This window comes from Annulohypoxylon maeteangense, assembly GCF_022496945.1.
Source record: "Annulohypoxylon maeteangense strain CBS 123835 unplaced genomic scaffold GGS22scaffold_14, whole genome shotgun sequence".
NCBI lineage: Eukaryota > Fungi > Ascomycota > Sordariomycetes > Xylariales > Hypoxylaceae > Annulohypoxylon > Annulohypoxylon maeteangense.
This window is the reverse complement of record NW_025953261.1, coordinates 399865-423125: the sequence shown is the minus strand read 5'-3', so window position 1 is coordinate 423125 and position 23261 is coordinate 399865. Positions and strand designations below refer to the sequence as shown.

Genomic DNA, 23261 nt, shown 5'->3' with positions numbered 1-23261 from the left:
GAGATGACTTAAGATCTTCCCAAAAGGTAATGTGGTAATGTGGTCAACGATGCATCCATCATGATCCATGATCTCTGCATCTGTGCATCGCTTTCTCGGCTTCCCCTTTTCAAATTACCACAGAGATCGAAGTCTCAGACAACTAGGCTCACTTGAGACTCTTCTCGCTATTGCGTCTTACCCTCTTCTACATTGGGTAGTTATCAATCTTCAACAGTCAGTCTTCTTACTCTAGGCCGTTATTAGAGAGTGCTCTAAGCAGCCACAACAAACATCGAATCGCTTATTATATACCGTTATGTAGGTACCTACCTGACTGATTAATAAAATAAGATAAGATAAAATAAAATAAAATAAAATAAAAAGAACAGCTTGCTCCCTCGTTACCAAGTACCGTTCCCTAGATGCTAACTAGATCGCTCTTGGCCGTAATTGATTGGTTGTCCTCTGCACCAATCTGACAGGATGCGGGTAACAAGATGGTTGCAGGTCAGCGACTAATACGACTATTACTTAACAAACGAGATAAAACTGACGAGAATGCTCCTGCTATCTTAGATAATATCAGAATAATTGCCATGGGAGCCATGAGATATGCCGATCACTTAGTTATTATACCTGCAATACATAATACATAATACATATTACTTCTAGAATTAATTCCATTAGTATGGGAAAGCACGGCGTTGACGGATCTAAAAAAGATTGGTTGAGAAAACACGGAGTCATATGACCAGCTTAGATGGGATGCCAAGCCTTCAGGGTTCCGATAAACATTACAGTAATGTGGTCCGCGCACTGTAAGGACCCGCTGAAAAAAGAGAAAAAAGTGAAGAGGGAAAAGGAAGGAAAAGGTCGATTTGCCTTACGTACCTTGCCTGGCTTGGCTTGGCTAACAGGCTAACCAAAGGCTAACCACGACTTTTCCTGCCCCTGGACTTTAGCACCTTAGCACCTTAGTATTGTACTTTCACATCCCTTTTTCTCAACACCGCCCTCGCTATCGGGTCTACTTCTCTATCCCTTCAGATTATGAGAGTCTCTCCTTCAGACGTCGTGCCTTGCCTTAGTTTATCCCCGAAGTCTCCCCGCACATCTAGTAAGACATAAAAAATATTTGGGAAATCTTTGCACACATCCCATCGCCGTGTTGGTCAAGTTCAGGCCTCCTCATACGTCTTCCTCCTGACGTTTACAGATCCCTAATTTCCTTGCCGGGGGGCAACTATAGAGACAGGGAACCCAAGACAGGGGCTAGCCTGGTCTTCCACCTCTTTTTAGCGTGGCGGAATCTCCAAAGACTCCAACGTATTCAAGCTAGGTACAGATTGTACACACGCAAGTTGCGTGCGACGCGTTGTACTGTGGACATTTCCATCAGAATGGTCACTGATCACTGGCCCATCCCTCCCGCCAACCCTCAACGCCTACAACCCTCAACTCTCTCTTTTAGGTGCCCAGGTGGGGATCGCACAGCTGCGGGCCATGATCGGTGAGGGAATCTTTGTCTTCGCCCACGTTCTACTATGATGTATGTACGTTTCTATGTGCGCTTCTATGTACGTCGTTGGTACAGATTGCTGCTTCTCTGTCCAATGGCCCCAGTGACGCGCAGCAGAAGCAGCATCAACAGCAGCAGCAGCATCCAGCAGCCAGCAGCCAGCAGCGAGTCCACTATGTAGTAGCCTTCGTGGATGTATTGGGTGGCCCCCTCCTTCAGCCTAGCCCCCATCCACTCTTTACTCTGACAACTCTTTATCTAGAGCATTCTGTCGGGGTTTCGACCTTGCGAGATAATACTAAAAACAAATGCAAGAAGCTTAGAGGCGTAAACCCGATGTGCTCCAAGGTTTAGTGGTGGTGATGCGATGTTAAGACCGGGTCTGGATGGGAAAAGAGAGATGCTGAATCGCCTAGGCCCGCTACAGCCCCAGCAGCTGGCCTACCTAGTCCGCAGCCCACAGTCCACCCAGCCAAGTCAGCGCTTCAGCAGCGCTACCCTGCTCATAATAGAATGCTCCGCGTCTACGGTTCGGGTAGTCGCTGGACACTGGGACTGGCTGGACGATGGATGCTGGATGCTGGACACTACGCTGGACTGGACACTTACAATGGACACTTACACTGGACACTACTAGATCTTGATGAATAAACAACTAGGTATGTAACTACCTGGTAATGACTGGGAGTGTACGATATGTACGATATCCATGATACCCATGATACCCTTGATACCCATGATATCCTTGTACATACGTACCTGGGAGGAAAAGTACTTTTAGGTACCCTGTCGGCGACCAGTGTCACCAGCCTTTGCTCGAATCCTCGCTCACCTCCACCCAATTTCGTGGTCGTACCGGGGAAGTACCTTACACCTCCCGGTTCGCTGGTCGTGCAAGGTCCATAAGGAGACCCACAGCCTACTACATACATCTACTTGACGACACGCCCACCACCCCCCTCTCTCTCCCTTCCCGCTCTCTAGCAACTCCTGTATTTGTTTTTGATCCATCCTGTCCCTGCCTTGTCTCTGGTTTCGAAAGAATTTTAGGGGGGATCTAAAGTGAGCTCTGTGTCTCACTTCGACTTCTTGGAATACGGCAAAACTAGACTTTCGGCCTCTTTGCACTTGCTCTTATACCAGCTCAGCCCCTTCAACCTTAAAGCCCATCTCGACTTGCTTCGGCGATTCAGTTCGGTTCACTACCACCACGTTCGTTCTTCAGCAATCTATTGGACTTTATCTGTCCGGGTATCTGACCCTAAGTCATTCCTTATAGAAAAACAAAAACTTTCAAACCGCCAACGGCCCTAATCTTGAACCATATATACGCCATCAACCAAGCCGGAAACTATAAAAAAAAATCTACGGCATAGTCTATCGCTTCTAGTCTTTCCTTTCCAGCAATAATTCCAGCATATAAGAGTCAGACCTGCTCCGATCAATAATCGCTAAGCACCGTATTCGATATATTTATGTTAATTATTTGATTTATTTTCGGCTATTGCCCAGGATGCATTATCACCCTCACCCCAACTACAATACGGGGTACAACTATCCCCAGAACAGAAACGTTCAAAACCCAAACTATTCTCACTCCCAGGCTCCCCAGGCCTCCGGAATAACGTATAGTGACAACCAGGCGTACCATGTTTACTATCCCAGCTTTCCGGGTATGCCTTATATGTATGGTTATCAGCAACCTCGAAGCCATCATATCGCCGAACGCAACATATTAACCGAGCCCAAGACGGATTCGAAGCCCCGGTTATCCAAGGAAGAGGTCGAGAGGCTTGAGAAGGTGTTCCAGGAAAACCCGAAGCCCTCGAGTTCGACCAAGGGATCGCTTGCTGACGCACTAGGTCTAGATCGGCCACGAATTAATGTATTTAGTTATGTCCCTTGATATCAGAATTACACGGCTAACCCATAGTAACAGAACTGGTTCCAAAATCGTCGCGCAAAGGCTAAGCAGGAGCGGAAACAGGAAGAGTACGAGGCACGAAGGGCAGCGGAGAAGGCTAGCTGCGAGCCCGTATCACCGGATGACGGATTGTCGAGCGGAGTATCTGATCATGCGAACGATAGTGTACGAAGGCGGGTGCAGCCTTCGTCTGCTCGGTTCCCCGATGTCGACACTACCCAGATCGATAGCTCTTTCGACAACGAGAACGACGATTCTGAAGATGAGTCTCCTGACTCCGATGGATCTAACTCTCCCCAGGAGGTCCACGCCACCGAAGCAGTTTCGGATAGTTATCTTGGATTCTCAGAGGTGAACGAATTCAACAACTACCAACATGTCCCTCAAGGCTACTCTCACTCCGAGAACGTGACCGGTTTTGCCGATTATGTAAGTGCGGATGAGCGGTCGCAACATTTCGGTCACAGCCAATCAACTCTTGGGAGCAACAGTTTACCCTCCCCTGAGGAGCAATGCGCGACAAATGAGCACCATAACAACCAGTTTTCTCCTATGATGGACACGAACTTCACACACATAACGCCGCTCCTTCAGTCGCAGCCAACTTTCAGCACACCGAGAATGAGTGGAAGCCCTATACAATCACCAGGTCACGGCGAGAGTCTGAACACGCCGATTAGTGAAGGACAAACGCCTACGACATTGATGCCAACCCCTAATTCTTTCAAGTCTCCTCCGCCTCCTGCCAACATCGCATCCCGACGAAACATTCCACGACCCGCAACTCTCCAAACTGCCTCGCTAAGGAGTCGGTCTTACGGTTGTTATGGCGGTATGCCTAAGACTGCATTAGACGGACCTAAGCGAATGGATCCTTCAAGTCCTATGGCCAGCATACGACGAATCGCTTCTAGTACGGGCATGCACGGCAGAATTCAAAAACAAATCTCCGGTCCTCGGTCGCCTATGGTTTACAATGCTGAGGCATTGTTGGCCTATCAATCTCGTTCTCCGGCTAATTCCATGGCGCCAGCATTCTCGGGAGCGGCACCTCCCACGCCAATGACGCCAGCTGTTATCGACCAACAAGGCATCCGGGAGCCAATCGTGACATCGGCGTGCTCTGAGGATACTTCATTCTTACTGGGCGCTAACCTTCCCACTAACATAATGGAGTTTAAGTCTGAGTCTAACCTTAAGACGCCACCCAGCACTCCAGGAGGCTTATTAAACCACTACGGCAACACTAACAGTTACTCTAACAACCCGTACGCAGCTCGAGTAGACTTTCAGCCTGACCAGCCGATCATGACGCCTTTCTTCACCACCGAGTTTACCGATATGCCTCTACACAGTGTACCCAGCTACGCTGACATGAGCGATGGAAGCCTTCCTACGACGCCTCTCTACCCGATGAACTCTATCCCGGAGCAAAACACGTTCGGTCAAAGCACGATGGCGAACACCCAATTCGACTGGGATACGAACGAGGCCGTCAGCTCATCGAGGTCATCGCCTAACCAGCAAAAGTCAAAGCAGATTCAGTTCACCCAGAACATGACACCTCAAGACTACAACCCCCACACGGACAAACAACAATAAACCAACCGTCTTCACCCGCCATCTGGTTATGTCGAATAGGCCCGTGAGACTTCGGCGGTGTCTCACATAAGCGGGTCTATTGTTGATATCTCGAAATAGCCAGGTGATGATCATTCATACCTTCGGAACCTGCCGTCAAGGTCAGGCTCCGTGTACCAATATTGCACGTTATTTACTATCGAATTTTGGCATTTGCATTCAGTAATGTAATGAACACGGCTAATGCGTTGGGTCTGGATTGGCAAAAACAACTACTGATACCCCGGGATGGGAAAGGGGAGAGAGCAGATCCACCGGAATGCAAGGTGGGAGGGATGTTCGTGTTATCGTATTACTGTTCGTCTTTCGTTTTGGATTGATCCGCGAGGTTCGGAATAAGTCAGTCACCAAGCGCGGGCCATCAATACCCCCATATTAGGAACTTTTAATCAGCCGGGCGTCTTGGGTTACTGTAATGAATTTCTGGAAAGGGGATGACGGATGATGTTGCCACTACTGTTTCCCGACACACACAGGCGTATATGAGGATGTTGGGTATCTGAACCTTGCACTTTTTTCTTTCTTTAACTGTCACATTTATATACATAGCAAAAGGGGAAAAACCAGCCATGTCCGGGCGTTTTAGTATATCTAATGGTGGTTTCGAGCGGATCGTGGGGAGTTGAAGGGTTCGCCTCTGAGCGTTCCTTGTTCAACCTGTTGTTACATACTACGGATGAGAACTCCAAAGCAAATACCTAGTAGCTTAAGTAACGATTAGTTTCCTAAGCACTTGTTTTACCTATTATCAACATTTTCACAACATTTTGATGTTTCCAGCCTACGAATACTTTTGGATAATTCTGGGTAACACTGGGCGACTCGTGATCTATTCTCAACTTCTCATCCCTAACTCCTAATCCCCAATACCTAATACCTACTCCATAACTGATGTTTCAATAGTCTCTCTGCACAGACTTTTCGGTTCCTGGAGGTGGCTGGTTCATGGGCGGTAGTAGAGTGCTGACAAGAGACATACGCTGATCCAGACGTGCAGGAAGAGCGCATATTCGCAGTCAGACCAAATAGGCAGAAGAGATACGATAGCTCATTGGTCCCGCCGGTATGGTAACTACCTCTAGACCTCCCGCTGGTTGTACCAGACTGCCAGATAGCTGTACCGGCACCTAACCCAACGCGGCCTCGCCCACCAAATGCCGAACTTACATCAGACTGAGAGGGCCTGAGGCATAGGCTGACGATCATATCCCCTTTCAGAATATTTAACGCAACCTTCTCCAGCCTGTCTCGCATCCAACTGCCGGAAGGTTCTCCTGCTGCCCGTTTAGGACCCTCTTAAGCCATTTTCATCCATCTTCATACATCTTCATAATACATCTTCATACATCTCCATACACCTCCATACATCTTCCCTACCGTAGCGGACCCGTCGCCGGCACCGTGTAACTTGAACCCCGAGATGACGAGATCTGGACGCCGATTTGTTTAATTTGTTACTAAGTTACAGGTCATTTTCTGATGTAGGTTTTATTTTTGCAACCGCGTATTACGATATCATCGTACGTCCATCCCATCCCGTCCCATCCTATTGACCCCTCTTACGATTATGGGTGGTTCGTTTGCTGTACCTACATTACATGCTACCTACATCTACCTACCTACATATCTGCCTATTCACCTTTCGGGCTAGATGGGGGGGTTGCAAATTTCTCACGATCGCATCTCGGTCGAAAGGCAAGCCTTGCAACAAATTTTGGGCACCCTTCTCGAGTTAGTCCGCCTGTGGTTCTGGTTCTGGCTCTGGCTCTGGCGTTCGCTTGAACCGGTCTTGCGCATGCAGCCTCCTTCGTCGAATCACACCGCATGGCTTGACACCAGCTCAATTACTTTTTACGGACCCAGTTAGTGCCGATGGCTTCGACTGCTAGCCCGTCTGCAGATCTTACAGCGACGTCCAATTAATATCCTCTATGTAACTACTAATAGTCTACTATGGTATGTATGGCACTACTACTACCTACACAACAGCAATCTTCACGATCTAAAAGCCCCATCGCACGTTGTTAGCCTTGCATGTGACATCAGCGCGCCTAAAAAACGCTGCCAGCACGAAATTAAGTCGAAAATTATCTCACCCTGCATGACACGAAAGTTTTTCCATTCGATAGATTTGTCACACGTCGCAGACGCAGACGCAGATGGGTGTGAAGCAAGTCATCTCGTCGAGATCGAGTAAGAAAAAAAATAACGTGCCTTTTCCAATGTGCCCTCTCCAATGTGCCCTCTACAACGTGCCCTTTCTAACGTAAACCGTTGCCCTTACAGCCTGACTAAGCCAAGCAAATAAAGCAACCTCATACTCACACACTAGCCAACCAACCTACTTACCTACTACCCACATCGTCGACGCGCCCCTTACAGGAAGCATGTTTCGATAGTTCACAAGCATGGAGGTAACTTTGCGTACCTGGACTTTCTCACCTTCATCTTATCAGATATAGGAGTGTGGTACGGACCTGGACCATGTCGTCTCGATCACTAAACACTACGACGGTGGAGAAGAAGAAAAGGAAAACCGGTGGCATCTTCCGATGGGACCCGCCGCGCTAAGGTCCGAGACAACCAAGATCCTCCGTGGAGATAGCGATGTTAGACTCGAGAGTGGATTACATTGATCTCTCTACGTGTTCGAAATAGAAATGGTCGTCTACATGAGGTACTTCCAGAGCCTCTGTCTACTTCGCGATACCTACCCACCTACGTCTGGGTTGTTTTTTTCGGTCCCTTCGACGGGGAGGTTCGTTAGACCTCCGCCAGCGATAAATGCGAAACGCCTCTTCTTTAGCGTAAGCGGGTGATCCCGTGGTATGCTTTTCAATTTTACGACTTCACCACCTCGTCAAGTGTTACTCGACAGAATATCATCTCCACGGCGGATATTCTCCCCGTTTACCTTGTTTGCTTAGGTACCTATTCGCTAAGAATAGAATCTACTTGGACAGTGCGTGGTAAGTAGATATTTGTCTATCAGGAAGGAATTGAGCCTCTTCCACACCATCAACCCCGATTCTCCAATTCCTCACTCTCGGCTTCCCGAATCGGTTCCCCTCTCATGTTTTCGTCATACTTGCCGCTTTTCCCCTATTCTCACCACCACCATTCCCTCCTCACCCGTCCCGCTCTCACCATCATCTCCCTCACCCACCCACCTCCCCCCTAATCCCTAACCTCCCTCACCCTAACCCGCCCCCCTAAACCTCCCTCCTAACCCCCTCCCAACTCCCCCTAACCTCTAGCCCCTAACCACCCCCCCCCCAAGCCCCCCAACCCCCCCAAAACCCCCAAAGTCCAATAAAACCCCCCCACCCTGCCCCAGCCCAACGCCCCAGGCCTCAAAACCCCCATCTCCACATGCAGCACGCGCGCCACAAACAGCGATGCCAGGATTCCCTTTAAAAGGCGCGGGGAGGCGCCGTTGAGCTCGGCGATGGTGGACAGGGTTAGGGCCAGGGGGATGTATTCGGAGAAGTTCTGGTGCGCGCGGGTTGAGAGGTGCAGGGGGTCGGAGGTTGTGTGGATTTCTTCTGCTGGTTTTGGGGGTGGAGGGGAAGGGGGTGGGGGTGAGGTTGAAGGGGTAGCTGAAGATAGAATAGGGGGAGGAGAGGGAGAAGGGGGAATGCGGTCCCCGATCGCGACGCGGTGCTTGATGCGCTGGACTGCGACGCGGATCGATAGCACGATGTAGTATGCTGCGAAAGGCAGGGCGAAGGCACCGGTTACGGCTGGGCGAGGCGTTAGTTGGGAGATGTGATTACCTCATCGTATGGGCTAGGGGGCTTACGGAGGGGGAGGTTGGGTTGCGATGGCATTGTTTTGGATGTTGGTTGATGCCTAGGTAGGTAGGTGGTTTGGTGGGTGGGTTGTTGGTGAGAAAATCTCACGGAAGACTACTTTGGAGCTTTGGTTTAGGTAGGTAGGTAGGTATTGGAAGTAGTGACTTCGAGATACTCTGATGTTGGCTTGGCGATCTTTGAGGTTAGAGGATATTACGCTGCTTCGTGAAACGATTTGATATTGTCTCATCGTATATCTAAACGTTCCGCAATCTTCTACACAGCCTCGCCGGACGCACGACGTGGTGAGCCTTTTTTCAGCATCGGAGAATATGTTATTCCCAGTCCATCCGTCAGAGCTCGAGCTGACATGTATGCGATCTCACTCGGGGATAACAAAGGCAATAATTTGTATCACATGTCATAGGCGCTCTTAACCGGCATCAACGGGTCACAACTTCATCGTGACCTCTTGAGTAACGGTAAGAGCTAAACACGACGATGGCGCTAGTCGCGTTAAAAAATGAGGTTATACGGATATAGTTGCTTGGCAACCTCCATCTCTCGTGGAGGTGGATGTCGTGAGCCTCGCTGGTTATACCCTGAAGAGGCAGCCTTGGGCGAAATTGGCAGGTCAGATTACTTAATGTCGCTGATTTAAGGATCCCGTACCTGGCTAGAGCTCGCTATCGGTACTTGACTATAATTTGCCGTACATATGTAGGATGACCGTGGAGAAGTTCGCCTTACTCTCAGCCGGGATTACTGAGGATGACTCAGAAGCGCAATTTCGCATCCTGGTCGATAACGGTACATGATTCTACGAAGCTTTCGACTTGAACCCGTGGCATATTTCATTGGTGCGCAGTGTTATGTACCTAGATTGATGCAGAACACCTCGTTTTGAATATCTTAGCTGAGATTATAACGTCATTGGTACCATACCCCTGGGTACTTACCTGGTACCTACATGAGTCTTGAGACTTCTTATACGATGAATATGACGGCTCATGTAAGAATTTGTCAACGTGGATGGAGAGTCGAGTTAGCCATTATTCAGCAGACGATGAGACATGGTTTATACATCCTATTAAATCTGAGATTATGTCATGACTTCACCTCGGTGTAAATCGGTAGCCTAATGAAGTCACCTTGAGTGATGAGGATATTACCATCAGACATGTTTTCAATGCCATCATAGAAATAAATCATGTATTCATGTTAATAAAAGCGTAATTCAACCGAGTCAGTGAAGTCCGATGATCTAAGTATAGAAAATGTCTCTTGTTCATTAAAGTCCTTCAATGGCGTCTATATTGTTTCAGCTAGCCAAGAAATCTAGAGTGGTGACGTTTATCCAAAACTACAGTTTTATGAGTTAATCTCGGTTTCGAGATGTCGGAATAGATCATTCAAGCTTTTGTGTAAGAGTGTCGGACTATGGATTGACTGTTTTTCTCCGCCGACATGAACACGGCCAATCTATCTCCGAATATTGAGAATTGCAGCACTTCTTAGCGCATGGCGGTATCTCCATGGAAATTATAACAAAGTCTAAATGATAAGAATAGCCCAGTCGTTTGCACTGTGGTCTCATTTAAGTGTAGCTGGTTAATACTTCCATATCGCTTACAATACGACCATTGAAATCAACTTCTATCTGCTAGTGAGTGTGAATCATGAAGTGTTGAAGAACAGTCTCTCAGTAGTTCTGTTTGGTGAATAGGGGTATGTGAAAACCAGTCTTTATGAAATCGCGAACCTTTGAAACCATCAATACACACGCAATCGGGTCTTTCATGACTATTAACACTCATTTCCCTCGACACCTAATCATCAGATCAGGTTCTAGATTATATCTGAACTTGTATCTGTTACTACGTAGGTACCTACTTGAGTGATGTTATGAACCTTTCTTTTGTCATGCGGAACTCTAGCTCTGCCCCCTCCTAAAGGGGGTACCCCAGATGTCCTATACGCCAACATGCGTCATAGCCGACGTGTAGTTGGTTAGATAGCTACATATTCACACGTCCTACCTGGATGTTAACATGCTCATCATTATTAAATGATGTTACTAAGATAGAGTAGTTACCTATACAAACTTTCATGAAAGGAGTAGTTTAGTTTAGTGCGAAATTAGAGATACTTATCACTTGACTGGTAAGTTGCTCTGTTGCTCTGTTCGTCATGCCCATATATCTGCAAAACTCATGAAGATATAACCGCTTTTCTTAACTTCATGATAGGAGGCGGTGGATACCATCTTATAGCTTTCGGCTCACTGCTAGAGATGTTATCGGTCACGCTTTCTCCTTGATCATCATGCCCTTATATAGAGACATCAAGTCATCTATCTGTGCATTAGGTGATGAGCCTAGTATCAGTCTCCATGCCAAAGTGATGAGTTAAGGCTATTTACTTTCCTCTGATAGTTACCTATACATATTCATCTCGTATAAAGTTGCCCCTGACTAGGGGGACGTCACATGGCTTGAGCAACCTTCAAGGCAAACTTTATTGCAAGTTATCTACACCAGTTCATATTTAAGGATACACCATGAACATAGGTAATTAGACGACAAAGGTGAAGCAGACCATAACTAGGTACTTTCGATATCAAGATTGGGATATGAAAAAGGGGTCGTAAAGCCCCTGCAAATTTCATGATTTCAAAGCCCCCACATTCACATCACAGCCTTAAGTCTTGAACTTCAGTTCCTCTTCAACTTGCCTTTAAGATTACTCTCGTATAGTATATACCAGCAACCCCTTAAACAGGCGTCTTCACATCCAAAGATGAATCTCAGAGTAGGTCCCCTCTCCCCCCTTTTCCCACCCTCCCCCCTTCCCTTTCACCCTCTCACCCCTTTCCTCCCATCCTTTCCGCTTTCCTCCTCTCAACCCCCTAAACACCAACACAATAATTATACCCAATAACCAAATTCGTGCAAGCCGAATTAACACTCGGATTCCAGAGCAAGAAATTCGCCACGGTGATGCCCTTCGCCTGAGCAATAGCGTAGCAGTAGTCTCCCTCGACGACCTTGTAGCACGCGACGCAGTTACTCACGAGACCGGGCTGCGTCGGCGCCGGACACGCGGGCTGTGCGGGGGCGAGGCCGACGCACACGGTTTCGCCCGGGTAGAGATTGTGGCAGTCGCTGGCGACTTGGGGGTTCCAGGAGTAGCTGGTTGGGTGTTAGTTTTGGTTTTTTTCTTATATTATCTTGTTGTGAGAAGGGGGGGCTGGTTAAAGAGCGGTGACGTACAATTGCTCGAGCGTGAAGGTGTTGCCTAGCTTGCCGATGATGGCGTTGCAAGTATCTCCCGAGACTACGGAGTAGGTTTTATTGCCTATTCGCATTGAATATGTTAGTGATTCTCTTTTTTATCATAGAGATGCGCAGGATGTAGGGGGGTCGTACAGTTTGCGACGTAGCCCTGGCGCGCGACTAGCTGAGAGATCTCAGTCGGCGCGGCGAAAGCCTGGTTGGCGGCAAGAGCCAGAGCGGCGATGATGGTAGTGATGGCGAGCATGTTGATTATTATTATGATTATACGTATGTATATAAGTAGGTATTGATTATCCTCGAACGAATGTCGTTGTTGTGAGTGATGATGCCTTCCGTGATAGTAATGAGGTGACGGTTCAAGCCTCTTATATACACCAAGCCAAGCTCTCCTTAGCCACGATATCCCCAAGAAAAACCTCATGAGATGAGACGACGGAGCGGATTAGGCCGCACTCGCGTAGAAGATCCGAGCATTAGGCAAGTCTACCTGATCTAGATCCAGGACTGGAGTGTTCCCCATGACTTCATGGATTTCTCGTGTATTACCTGAAGTAACCAATACTACATCGTAACAGCCCCTCCTAGTATAAGACATTTCTGGTAATGGGTAAGGCATACCGCTATGTAAGCCGCACCTCTCCGTCACGAGGCCCTATTGCCTATTCTGTGTTACCCGCCTCGGACTCCCTTCGGCAGTCGAAGGCCGTCAATGCCAGGGCGACAAGTGGCGAGCGAACGACCTAGCAATGATCCTTTCCCGAGAGCCTTTTGGAAACGGCCAATTGCTAGAGGCGGACATAGTTCGCGAGGTGCAGCTTAGGATCTCGAGTTCTCATCTCATCAATCGGATCATGACAGGATATGTCCTGTATGGGGTAAGGGTTATAGGTGCTAGTAGGTAATGTGTAAATGTAAGAGGGGAAAACAGGATCGAAACCGGATAAGCCTTATTCTGATAGTTCGTATATACCATATACCCGGCTCCAGGGCTGAAGAGAAGAGTCGAACGATGGCAACATGATGTTGCAATCGGCGGTAACTATGAGTAAAGAGAATTCAAGGCTTGTCTCCGCCTAAACGACGACTTCAGCCTTATTCGAACCCAAAAGAGACTTACTGTTTCTACATAAGTAGATGTAGGACTAATTGGGTAGAAAGAAGGAAGAAAGAGGGGAAAACATGGCGTCTGGGACACGGAGTTGGGGTAGAAAAAGCAGATACGTAGGGCAGCAGCAGCTAAAATCGCCTCCATCCCCGGATCCGAGCCAATGCGACCCTAACCCTGGACCACTCGGCCTGTTCCGGTAAGAAATAGCTCTATAGCTACCTCGTATGAAGACTGCCTATAGGAACAACTCTTCCGCCCTAGCTAGGTAATTGCAACATACACACTTCATAGCTTCATTCCAGCTAGCTAGCTAGCTAAAGACGAGGGTAGAGCTGAGATGCTACGCCGTAGCGATACATACATCCATACGTAGAAAATCGAAAATTAGATCTCGAGTTGCCAAGTTCTACGCTTGTTTCCCCGCCCAGTTCGGCCGACAAATCTACCAATACCGATGCGACGCGTGAGTCGGTGAGCCTTTGATTGGCCTATACCATCTAAGCGTCCTTACGAGCCACGGCACGACCCAATTGGCCCTTCCCACACAGAAACTAACTTCCTACCTATGGCGCATAAGTAGCACAAAAAAGATTATATGTAAGAAGAGAACATAAATCCCCCGTCTTACTCAGCTACGCAGATATAGTTAATTAGGTGGGTTATACCAAGAGCCTACCTACCTAGCACCTCTCTACCTCTATAGCTTATGGACTATTATATGGAATGACGTAGAAGGAAAGACGTGGTTCGGGATATGCGGGCGACCTCGTATTCATCTCCGCATTCAACTCATATCACCAGAGCTGCTCGACGAACAACGCGATGGATGGAGCAAGTGATCATTTCCACTTATGCTACGTTGCTATTGTCCATATCCCAAGACGCTAGATGAAGAAGTCGAAAAAAAATCGTGATAGGACATCGTGCGGGGGAAATCCAGTTCACGAAGTTTGCTGATTCTAAGCGTAGTTCAGCCTCATCTAAAGGTCCTAGGAAGTTCACAATGGATCACAAGGGATGGATATGATCCCTTAATGCACGTGGTATTCACCAAAGCCTTCAGCAAAAGGACTGCAATTCATAACTCACTGAGGTATAGCAAGACACCGATCCTAGTACGTAGTAGCCGAAGTGACGGCAAGCATGCTTCGCAGCAACCACCTGTGTATCCCATTCATTCCCCATTCATTTCCCATTCATTCCCGTTCATTTTCCATTCCATGTCCATACGCCATCTCATCTGGATTAGCCAGCAAATCCATTCAGATAACCCATCCAGGCCAATCAAATCTCCCAGACGAGGACATCGACCCCAGACTTAGGAAAGCAATTGCATGACGTCCTCTAGATGACTAGTCTCCTTCTGCTCTCTCACTTTGTCATTCAGGGCTAGGTTCGCAAACCTTCGCTTCTTACTTTGGATGCTAAGCACGCGCTCTTCGATGGTGCCGTCCATCACCAGCTTCCAGACCGTAGTCGGGCGAGTCTGTCCGAGTCGATGAACGCGATCGATAGCTTGGTCTTCTATGGCTGGTGCCCACCCTATATCGATATTAGTATCAAAGCCCGAATAGAACTTTAGGGCAATAGAAAGCGAAATCAACTTACAGGAATCCACGAGGATGACCGTATCAGCAGCCACCAAGTTCAGACCAACGCCGCTCGCAGCCAAACTAGCAAGCATGATTCGAGTGTCTGGGTCATCGTTCAATGCTTCGATCGACTCATCGCGTCTGGCGATGGTCATTGAGCCCTCGAGGCGGCAGTACTTGTGGCCGCTCTCATCCAACAGCTTTGCGATGATACTGAGGAACGAGGTCCACTGCGAGAAGACGACAATTTTGGACTTCGGGTCCTTGAGCTTTGCGTTTAGAATCTTCTCCAGCGCCTCCGTCTTCGAGCTTCGCGTATCTCCGTCGAATTTGTCCTCCAAGTCCACTGGTTCGAGGCCGACAATTGAGTCCTGCGCTAGGCGCTGACGGCACATCGGGCATCTGGAGTTATGCTTGAACGCCTCCAGGATGCAGGCTCTACCGAACCGATGTTTACACGCCGTGATGATGGGGTCGTGCATACTAATCGCATCAGTACAGATCGGGCACTCTTCTCCTTCATTGTTGGCAACAAGGAGAGCCTGTTGGAGAATCTTAAGATTCTCTCGAGTGAAAGAGACGACTTTCTGCCCCTCGAGAGGTCTCAAGATGTCTTTTACCTGACCTCCGCACAAGGTCCAATGGCAACACCTGCAAACTAGTCGTTAGTTACGGTAACGTGGACTTATCTAACCTGAACGATGCGTCCATGGTAGTGCGCATATCACTTACATTTGTCTAAGGCGCAGAAGCTTCTCCAGCACGCTCGTGAATCCAATCTCGGCTCCCCCTCCTCGCTCATTTCTGTGCCGATACTGCTCCAGCATTTCAGTGGTTTCAGTACTAACAAGCCATCGTCAGTATGCTTTCCCTAGAGATTGTCTACTTCGTATACTCACAGCAGAGACCCATACATGTCCTTCTCATCTTGTCGGAACTTGATGCGATACAGGTATTCCGTCTTGGGGGGCAACTTCAGATCAACGAACTTCATGTCCTTTCTACGGCGAAGGCACAGATCTGTTGTCAACAACTGGAACAACTTCGTGGCAAACTTGTAGTGCTTGTCATCCTGACCCCTCGGACCGTTAGACAAAGGCTTATCTATCAGCTGAAGAAAGAACCTAGCTTCTTCAATACCCCCAGTTATCTGAAGGAACTTCAGCGCAGATAGGAAGTCTTTGGGTGAGTTAACGCTAAAGTTGTACCGTATTAGCTTTGCTTCGTACAAGTCGAGGGGGTTGGGGTTAAGCACTATCATAGACTTACATCGGTGTACCGCTCAACATCCAACGGGACTCAGCCTTTAAATCGAACACAGCTTTAGCCCTGGCGGTCGAATAGTTTCGGATAGCATGTGCTTCGTCCAGGATGATACGTCTCCAATTTACAGAGAATAATGGACCATTCTTGACTTGATCGCTGCGCACCTTGTCGTAGGTAGTAACAACAATGTTGAATCTCTCCAAGTCGCTACCTGAGTAGGAACCGGGCTTGTGGTATTTGAAGATGGTGGGGGTGTCAACGTCTTTGACGTGATGCCAGATCTGCTGCTCCCAGTTGCTCATCACACCAAGGGGAGCAACGATCAGAGTTGGGCCCTCGTTAACACTTGACATTATCAGACTAATGATCTGTAGAGTCTTTCCCAGGCCCATGTCATCGGCAAGGACACCACCCGATGCCAATTTCGGCGGGTTCTGCGTGATGTGGTTGGAGGCCAGATTAATGAAATTTCCACGTCCAGTTCGCTTCCAAAGTTGGACAACGTTCTTTGATCCAAGGGCCGGAGGTTGTGGATTCTCCTTGGCGATCATCCAAGCTAGTCCCTGCAATAGTTGTTAGTAAGTCGGTTTTAGAGGGAATATGATGGGTCTTACTTGAAGTTGGTAAGGTAGTAGCTTGGACTTGATGGCGCTGGGTTGGAGTGCTTTGGGTAGCTTCGACAAAGAATCTTCGCTCTGAGCGAATACATCAATAGAACTGAGGTCGCCCCTGAACTCGATAGCCTCACTGTCTACCAATAGATCCTGGAGCACATCTCCTTGCAGCCCACCTTCATCGCCCGGTAAGCCTACGGTAGTAGCGTTGGCTCGTAGACGCATAGCGGCATCCCTCTGAGCTTCCGCATGGTTCCTAGTCCGCTTAAGCTGGGTAGCCTTGATGAGCTTATCATTTTTAAGCCTCTCCTCCAACTGAAGACGGGCCATAGCATCGCTAGTACCGTAAAAGTACAAGCGAACGGGACATTCCCAGGTGCCCTTCTCACCCATGATGACGCCTTCTAGGATGATCTCATCCCTGTCGACATACGGCGCAATCTTTGCTGCTACCCTTCTAGAAATGTGACCAATCTGTGTTCGCATGACGTTATCAACGCGAATGGCATTACGGTCATGAGGGTTGGTGGGTTCGCGACGGCAGATAACCTTCTCGCCGACGTTCACGACTCCTTGGTAATATCGAATGCCTACAATCTTGCTGTCCAGAGTTCCGTAGAGCTCATACGAAGAGATATCAGCACCCCGGTTGGGCTCGGGGACATCTTCATCATCTACAGCCCACGACTCTCTCGGCGGTTGACGAATAGCGTGGCCTAGAGACGAGGGAGGGGGTTGGGATTGAAAATTGAAAGGTTGAGACTGAAAATTGAAAGGTTGGGATTGAAAATTGAAAGGCTGCGGGATATTGTTGTACAGAGTCGATCCCATATAAGGGGTATGAAAAGGTGTCTCGTTGAAGCGTGGAACCTTGGAGTGAGATTCTCCCGCAGGTTGCGCCGCGGGATGACGCTTTGGCGGCATGGTGGATATCAATTTAGATCGAGTAAGACAAACGGTCTCTGATGGTTGATTAATTGATTCGAATGAAAGTGGAGGGTGCGTCTACAACGAATTTGACATTTAATTTGAGCTCCTCGGATCGTGGATGTCTCAAATTAAATATTTTGTTGTAGAGAAAAAAAGGTGGAAGGAGACAAGTAAAAAGACGAAAGTAGAAAGACGAAAGTTCACCACTTTATCAGTTTACCTACCTGTATGATTTTAGGAGTCGACGCGTTTTTTGGGTTCGGTTCGCGTTTGCTTTCAATTAAGTTTATTAAGTTTACTAAAGTTGTTAAAGTCTGGCACACGACGAACACCTCGAAATCACGTGCCAACCCTGCTGCATACTAGGTACCTAGGTACCTAGGTATTGTCCCTGGTTCCTGTAAATGGTTGGATAAGAAGTATTCACGATATAACATCCATGGGTGAGTACCAAATATTTGGTGTTTTTAGAAAATTGAGTCATTCCTAAGTAGAATATCTTTATATTGATTCGATGTCGCACTATAAACTTGTTACCTCATCCTTCGCCTAAACTATTTCGGTTCGGCTGACTAACGAGGTAACGGTACATAGTACATAGTACATAGTACATGGTACCAGCGGTACCTGTGTCGGCTGTCGGGATCTCGCAATGAAACTTAGCCGCTTGTTCGTTGCCGTTCTCAATCCTGTGCACTGTATAAGTTCAGTGTGCCATATTTGAACCTTGCAACTACGCCGGGTTTCAACTCGGAATCATGTTCAATTTTAGTATGTGAGGTATTAAGATATGAGATAACCTGAATTAAATATACATATTCCAAATAAGATGTTCATTCTACATTTTCACTTGAAGATAATACTAGTGTACCTAGGTACTTACAACACGGTACGTACCTTGTCCACCTTAAGCTGCTTGGGTGCCGTCTTACAGGTGTTTGTACAGTGGAAGTACAGTGCCTAAACTGTACGGCTACAGGCCGATTTCACCATCAAGACCCGACGAATGGGACAACACTGCGATGGTGCAATCCGAGCTAGGCCAAATCAAAGAGACAGAGCAATGCTAATATTGCGAAACGAGCCGCAACAGCACGACTTCTCTTCCTTTTCCCAACTTCACCTCATCTTGTCACTCAGATTCATAGAAATACGAATTTGCAAGTTGGATTCATTCTCATTATTCATATCTACCGAAAACGAGCTATCCTGCCTTCCTATGGACGACCCGCTTCATCGACGCTTACATGAAGTCATGTTTCTGCCTCCTAAGCTTTTAGGCCATACCTAGTACCGTGGACTTCAACATAAATGATTACTAATAAGATGGAAAGGGGGTCGGGAGCTTCCATGTTCCCTCGCCATATATTACAAAGTCATCATACCGTCTCGCTGAGAAATACCCCAAACTCCGTACATACAAATTCCTTCATGGTCTCATCATAGCTTACAAGTCGCCTAGGCCTGCACTCGTTCGCCATGCGACGAGTAAAGACCACATTTCACGTGTGTGCTCTTACCCGTCTTGGGGTTGAAGATGTAGCACCCGTTCTTTGCTACGTTGGGAGGAGTGTATACTATCGACGTTAGCCAAGTGGTACGAGATGATATACGCTTGAGATGAGGGACCTACGATGTAGGGAGACAGCGAAGTCGCTACCTCGGTTGGACACTTGATGAAGTCCAAGCTCGTCTGCCATGTAGGCGACAGCATTCTCCTTGTGGACATGTTCCGATTTTACTTCCATTGGCTTCTCTGTATCGCCGTTGGGATGTTCGTATCGAGTCTCGGTGAGGTCGCCGCGAAGGATCTTCATTACGCAATGAGCATTGCCGTGGTCGTGGATAGCGCTGCCCTTTCCGGGTGTCCAGACTAGCACGAGCTATATTGGTGGACTGGATCAGTATTTTGTTCTTTTTTTTGTTCAAACAAATCGATCAAAGACGAGAAGGTCATGGCTTACCAAGTTCGCTTTTCCGTTACCCTCGTCGACGAGATTTCGGGTGTATCCCAGACTGCCGTCTTCCATCGCATACATGGACCACTCCTTCTTATCGGAGATATATCGTTCCATGATATGGGTTAAGTCTTCTACGTCGATATCATCCGAGGTCAACCCCGACGACGGTCCCAATACATCCTTGATGTCCTTCACAAGTTGTTCGAAGCGGTTCATCTTGATGGATTTGTATTTGGATTTTTATGGTTTGATGAAGATCAGCTTTAGGTTTGCTAAATATGTTCGATATCTAATGGTATTGGATATAGAGAGTGAACTTGGATGGTGTGATGGTGTGATGGCCTAGAGTGTTCTCGGTTGAGGTCTATCATCAATTGGAGAATATATAGGATATGGGAATGGAGAAGCGGTGTCAGCATTGGTCTGTCATGTTTTGCAACCTTTGTGACAAACTCCGCTTTTCTCTGCACACCTGGACGAACACCTCAATCTGCTCAACGTCCCTACCTTCCATACCTTTCCTACCTTGGTAATCATGCTAGGTTGTTGCACTGCCGATTACCGGGCGTGTCGGGGAAAGGAATCACCTGCAGTTTCCATTTTCCCCTTATCATTACGATCGTTGGAAAAATTGGAAGGACAGAGTCGCCGATAACTAACGCAACGCTTTTTGATTGGTTAGGACCGGTACCATGAGGGACACTGGTACGTAATCGTGGCCTGTTTTTTTAATTCTTTATTCTAGCCATGTTCTGGGCTAGTCGCACGGACTAAATTTGGAAAGATGTTTTCTAGAAAATTTTGGCAAAGACAACAACAAGTCTTATGACGAGGAATTAGGTACAAATGACAAAGCTCTTTTTGAGTCGATTTCCATGATTGTTTTAACAATTGGTGAGATAGTGATTTGTACCGTCTGGTTTCCGAACATGAGAAAGGGGTACTGGAAATCCGGGTTTAGCCGATAAGACCGAGTGACCTGTCGCCTCAACCCCACTAGGGTTAGATACCGCCGCGATACCCCCTGATTAAGGCTTATCTAATGCCCCGTTTCTTGCGCCGGTCGTTGTTCGTTCCAATTCACAAAACCGAGAGAACACCTGACGAGATCAGACTTTGGAGATCAGCCATTGCATATGCTAGTCCTAGTGACCTGTCTGCAAAGTCTCTAGGGACGTGGAAAGCAATTACAATTTAGGCGACCATAATATCAATACACTTCATAGTGTTAGGACATGCAAAACAAAATCGAAATATCTGCTCAAATCCTGGGCTAGCCGGTACCGCTCTGGCTTGTTCACTGACCAAAGATTCAATCGGCACTTTAGTACTGGGTAGTTCATGCTACGTCTTCTTGGCACTCTCACCGACGATCAATTGGTTCAGTAACATTCCCCGAGGCGCATATGTGTCCTCTGACACTGCAGACATTGACAATCAAGGTAACTATCTCCACTCGAACAGTGGGTTGAGCAATCCAATATGGATGCTTACAGAATACTGCGTAGGTATCCTTCGTGTTTAGGATCTCTCCTCTTTTGCAATATGGCCTACGATCCGTATTTTCTAGGCGTGCCTAGAAAATATATACCTAGCATACAAGATAAGCTTGCTGCTTTATCACATCGTGCATAGTACGGGGCATTTGTATTAACATTAGTGTACCATATCTTCGGCATTGAGGGTCACGTCGATTGCCTCGTGCCATTATACCGGGGATGGCGGGATGGTACCATACCCGGCACCGGACCGGAGTAAGCTGAACAGTACGATACCCCCCGCTTACCGAAGGAAACGTGGCGGAGTCTGCCGACGCTCAGTGTCAGTAGGATTGCGAAGTTACTGCTCGAGCTTGAGCTCGAGCTCTCTATCGTAGTAATTTGGCTCCTAATGAAGTACAATCCCAATTCGATCTTTATCATGCCATGAATTAACTCACAGATCGAAGACGAATCTCCAACGAGTCTATGATAGCTACCGTGTGGAAATCCATGGTTGCTAACAAGAACATACGCCCTTCAAATCTCCAACCTATCTGCCTGTGTGAACCGTAGTGGAATTAATTACCGATCTATCATACTGGATGGCTAAGGTCGTAGATCTAGTTAAATACGCCGACACATTATCCGGGTCAATGCCGGACCTAGAATAGACTCGGGTAACCATTATATAAAGATCGGTACCGTAGTCATTTATCGACTAGAAATTCGGCCGGATTCCGCGGAGTATAGGGCTCGGGTCCCGGAGCGGTCGTGAGACTACAATTCTAACAGCGCCTAAATTTACAGCAGGTATCTTTTAGCTATCAAGTGGCTCGTCACGGAACTGCACTGTGTTCTGGATTGGAGGATGTGCAAGTTTATCTTAGATCCGGTATGGGTAAGATCGGAAGAATATATAGACCGAAAAGTCTACGCGAATAGGAGGAAATGTGTGCAATTGTCTCGATACCTTACAGATTCATCTCGAGGTGATCTGTGGAGGAACCCATCCGTGGATGTCTCAGTAATAGTGGGAAAGTGCACCTAGACAGCCTGTTCTCCGAGACATTGGCGTTAACGCCACACGAGATCCGAGATAACCGGAAGATATATGTAGATGCTCGGAAATTATGGTAGGGTAGAACTACTCTTCACGAATAAGACTAGATCTATTAATATCGTCAATTAGAAATATAAAAACACGGGCGGGATTTGATGACGACGACAGCTTGACTCAATGCAGCATCCGATTTGCCTCACCCCGCAACTTAGAGAAATTCTACAAATTAGAGATCTCTCAGCCCTCCTTTTAAAGAGTTGCCTGCCCGCGTCGTACATGCAGGATCAAATTTCCCACGCCATTCATATGTCGCAGATGTAGACATACAAACCGGACCACAAACTCCCCTTATTGAGGAACTTGCCGTAACTTACCACTGTTCGTTGTCCAACCTATTTTTCCATACCACTCCCAAGTCGGCAGATAATGATAATAAAAAAAAGTGTATCCTAAATACCATAGATAAATACCTACCCAATCAAGAAATCACATTTAAAGACAAATCAAAAGCTCAATCCTCCCTACGTCCCTAGCCTAAGACTTACAGGACCTATCCACCCCCGACATGGCTAAATATGGGTCTCCTAAGCCCCGTGACGGACCTAATCTCGATCGTCCAGCGAGCTAACAGCCGTCCGGGTCCGGTCAGACGCGGCATTACGTCGAGATCTCGTAATCCGTGCGTGTAGCCACACCGCGTCATAGACTTTTCCTCTCGCGTTCGCTCATTCCCCAATTCTCTCCGACTGTCAAGGTTACGCGCATCCCTGACACTTAACAGGCAAATTACTGCTACTACGGTGCTGGAAGTGTCTACATGCAATTATATGCACTTACCTAAGGCAAACTGGTAACGAACCAATCTCGTACGAAACCTAAACTCGCACCAAGCATCCTTCCAACGACGCAGCCAATTCTATGACTCCTTTAAAGAGATGATTCGTCAGTAGTGTAACAATGCAGTGTGCCAGGAACGGCGTTCATAGGTTCATCTCCCCGCGTTTCATGCTCGCAGTGCAGGTAAATCCTGATTCGGTGCTACAGCCATATTCTCGGTGAGAGCCGGAGTCAGAGCTTCTATCTGCATGTATGG

The 23261-nt window shown here is 47.6% G+C and overlaps 5 protein-coding genes across 5 annotated transcripts; 1 reads left to right on the top strand and 4 right to left on the bottom strand.

Moving 5' to 3' along the window:
- Positions 1 to 2724: 2724 nt before the first annotated feature.
- Positions 2725 to 5262, top strand: GGS22DRAFT_41049 (uncharacterized protein). Its single transcript, XM_047967016.1, has 3 exons — positions 2725 to 3386; positions 3441 to 5052; positions 5099 to 5262. Exons 1-2 carry the CDS (start codon positions 3015 to 3017, stop codon positions 5025 to 5027), a joined length of 1959 nt encoding a protein of 652 aa, XP_047816633.1. The 5' UTR covers positions 2725 to 3014; the 3' UTR covers positions 5028 to 5052; positions 5099 to 5262.
- Positions 5263 to 8098: 2836 nt separating this feature from the next.
- GGS22DRAFT_40972 (membrane-associated, eicosanoid/glutathione metabolism protein) lies at positions 8099 to 9363 on the bottom strand. Its single transcript, XM_047967014.1, has 2 exons — positions 8869 to 9363; positions 8099 to 8809 (listed from the first exon to the last, which is right to left on the bottom strand). The coding sequence occupies exons 1-2, from the start codon at positions 8894 to 8896 to the stop codon at positions 8313 to 8315; spliced, it is 525 nt and encodes a 174-aa protein (XP_047816632.1). The 5' UTR covers positions 8897 to 9363; the 3' UTR covers positions 8099 to 8312.
- Positions 9364 to 11768: 2405 nt separating this feature from the next.
- Positions 11769 to 12400, bottom strand: GGS22DRAFT_190776 (carbohydrate-binding module family 50 protein; the record flags this gene model as incomplete). The annotated part of the gene is made up of 3 exons (XM_047965024.1): positions 11769 to 12051; positions 12133 to 12217; positions 12289 to 12400. The coding sequence occupies 3 exons, from the start codon at positions 12398 to 12400 to the stop codon at positions 11769 to 11771; spliced, it is 480 nt and encodes a 159-aa protein (XP_047816631.1).
- A 1573-nt stretch (positions 12401 to 13973) lies between these two features.
- GGS22DRAFT_168776 (SNF2 family N-terminal domain-containing protein) lies at positions 13974 to 18135 on the bottom strand. The gene is made up of 6 exons (XM_047962221.1): positions 16737 to 18135; positions 16126 to 16685; positions 15756 to 16052; positions 15589 to 15699; positions 14873 to 15507; positions 13974 to 14806 (listed from the first exon to the last, which is right to left on the bottom strand). Exons 1-6 carry the CDS (start codon positions 17658 to 17660, stop codon positions 14583 to 14585), a joined length of 2751 nt encoding a protein of 916 aa, XP_047816630.1. The 5' UTR covers positions 17661 to 18135; the 3' UTR covers positions 13974 to 14582.
- A 989-nt stretch (positions 18136 to 19124) lies between these two features.
- GGS22DRAFT_190774 (cysteine dioxygenase type I) lies at positions 19125 to 19843 on the bottom strand (the record flags this gene model as incomplete). The annotated part of the gene is made up of 3 exons (XM_047965023.1): positions 19125 to 19243; positions 19300 to 19549; positions 19631 to 19843. 3 exons carry the CDS (start codon positions 19841 to 19843, stop codon positions 19125 to 19127), a joined length of 582 nt encoding a protein of 193 aa, XP_047816629.1.
- Positions 19844 to 23261: the final 3418 nt, after the last annotated feature.

Excerpts from the sequence above, each read along its gene's own strand:
- GGS22DRAFT_40972 (XM_047967014.1), bottom strand. The coding sequence starts at position 8,896 with ATGCCATCGCAACCCAACCTCCCCCTCC. Across the intron at positions 8,810-8,868 it reads GCAACCCAACCTCCCCCTCC|CCGTAACCGGTGCCTTCGCC; the intron begins GTAAGCCCCCTA and ends CGCCTCGCCCAG.
- GGS22DRAFT_168776 (XM_047962221.1), bottom strand. The coding sequence starts at position 17,660 with ATGCCGCCAAAGCGTCATCCCGCGGCGCAACCTGCGGGAGAATCTCAC. Across the intron at positions 15,700-15,755 it reads GACATGTATGGGTCTCTGCT|TACTGAAACCACTGAAATGC; the intron begins GTGAGTATACGA and ends ATGGCTTGTTAG. Across the intron at positions 14,807-14,872 it reads GGTCATCCTCGTGGATTCCT|GGTGGGCACCAGCCATAGAA; the intron begins GTAAGTTGATTT and ends ATATCGATATAG.
- GGS22DRAFT_41049 (XM_047967016.1), top strand. The coding sequence starts at position 3,015 with ATGCATTATCACCCTCACCCCAACTACAATACGGGGTACAACTATCCC. Across the intron at positions 3,387-3,440 it reads TAGATCGGCCACGAATTAAT|AACTGGTTCCAAAATCGTCG; the intron begins GTATTTAGTTAT and ends CCATAGTAACAG.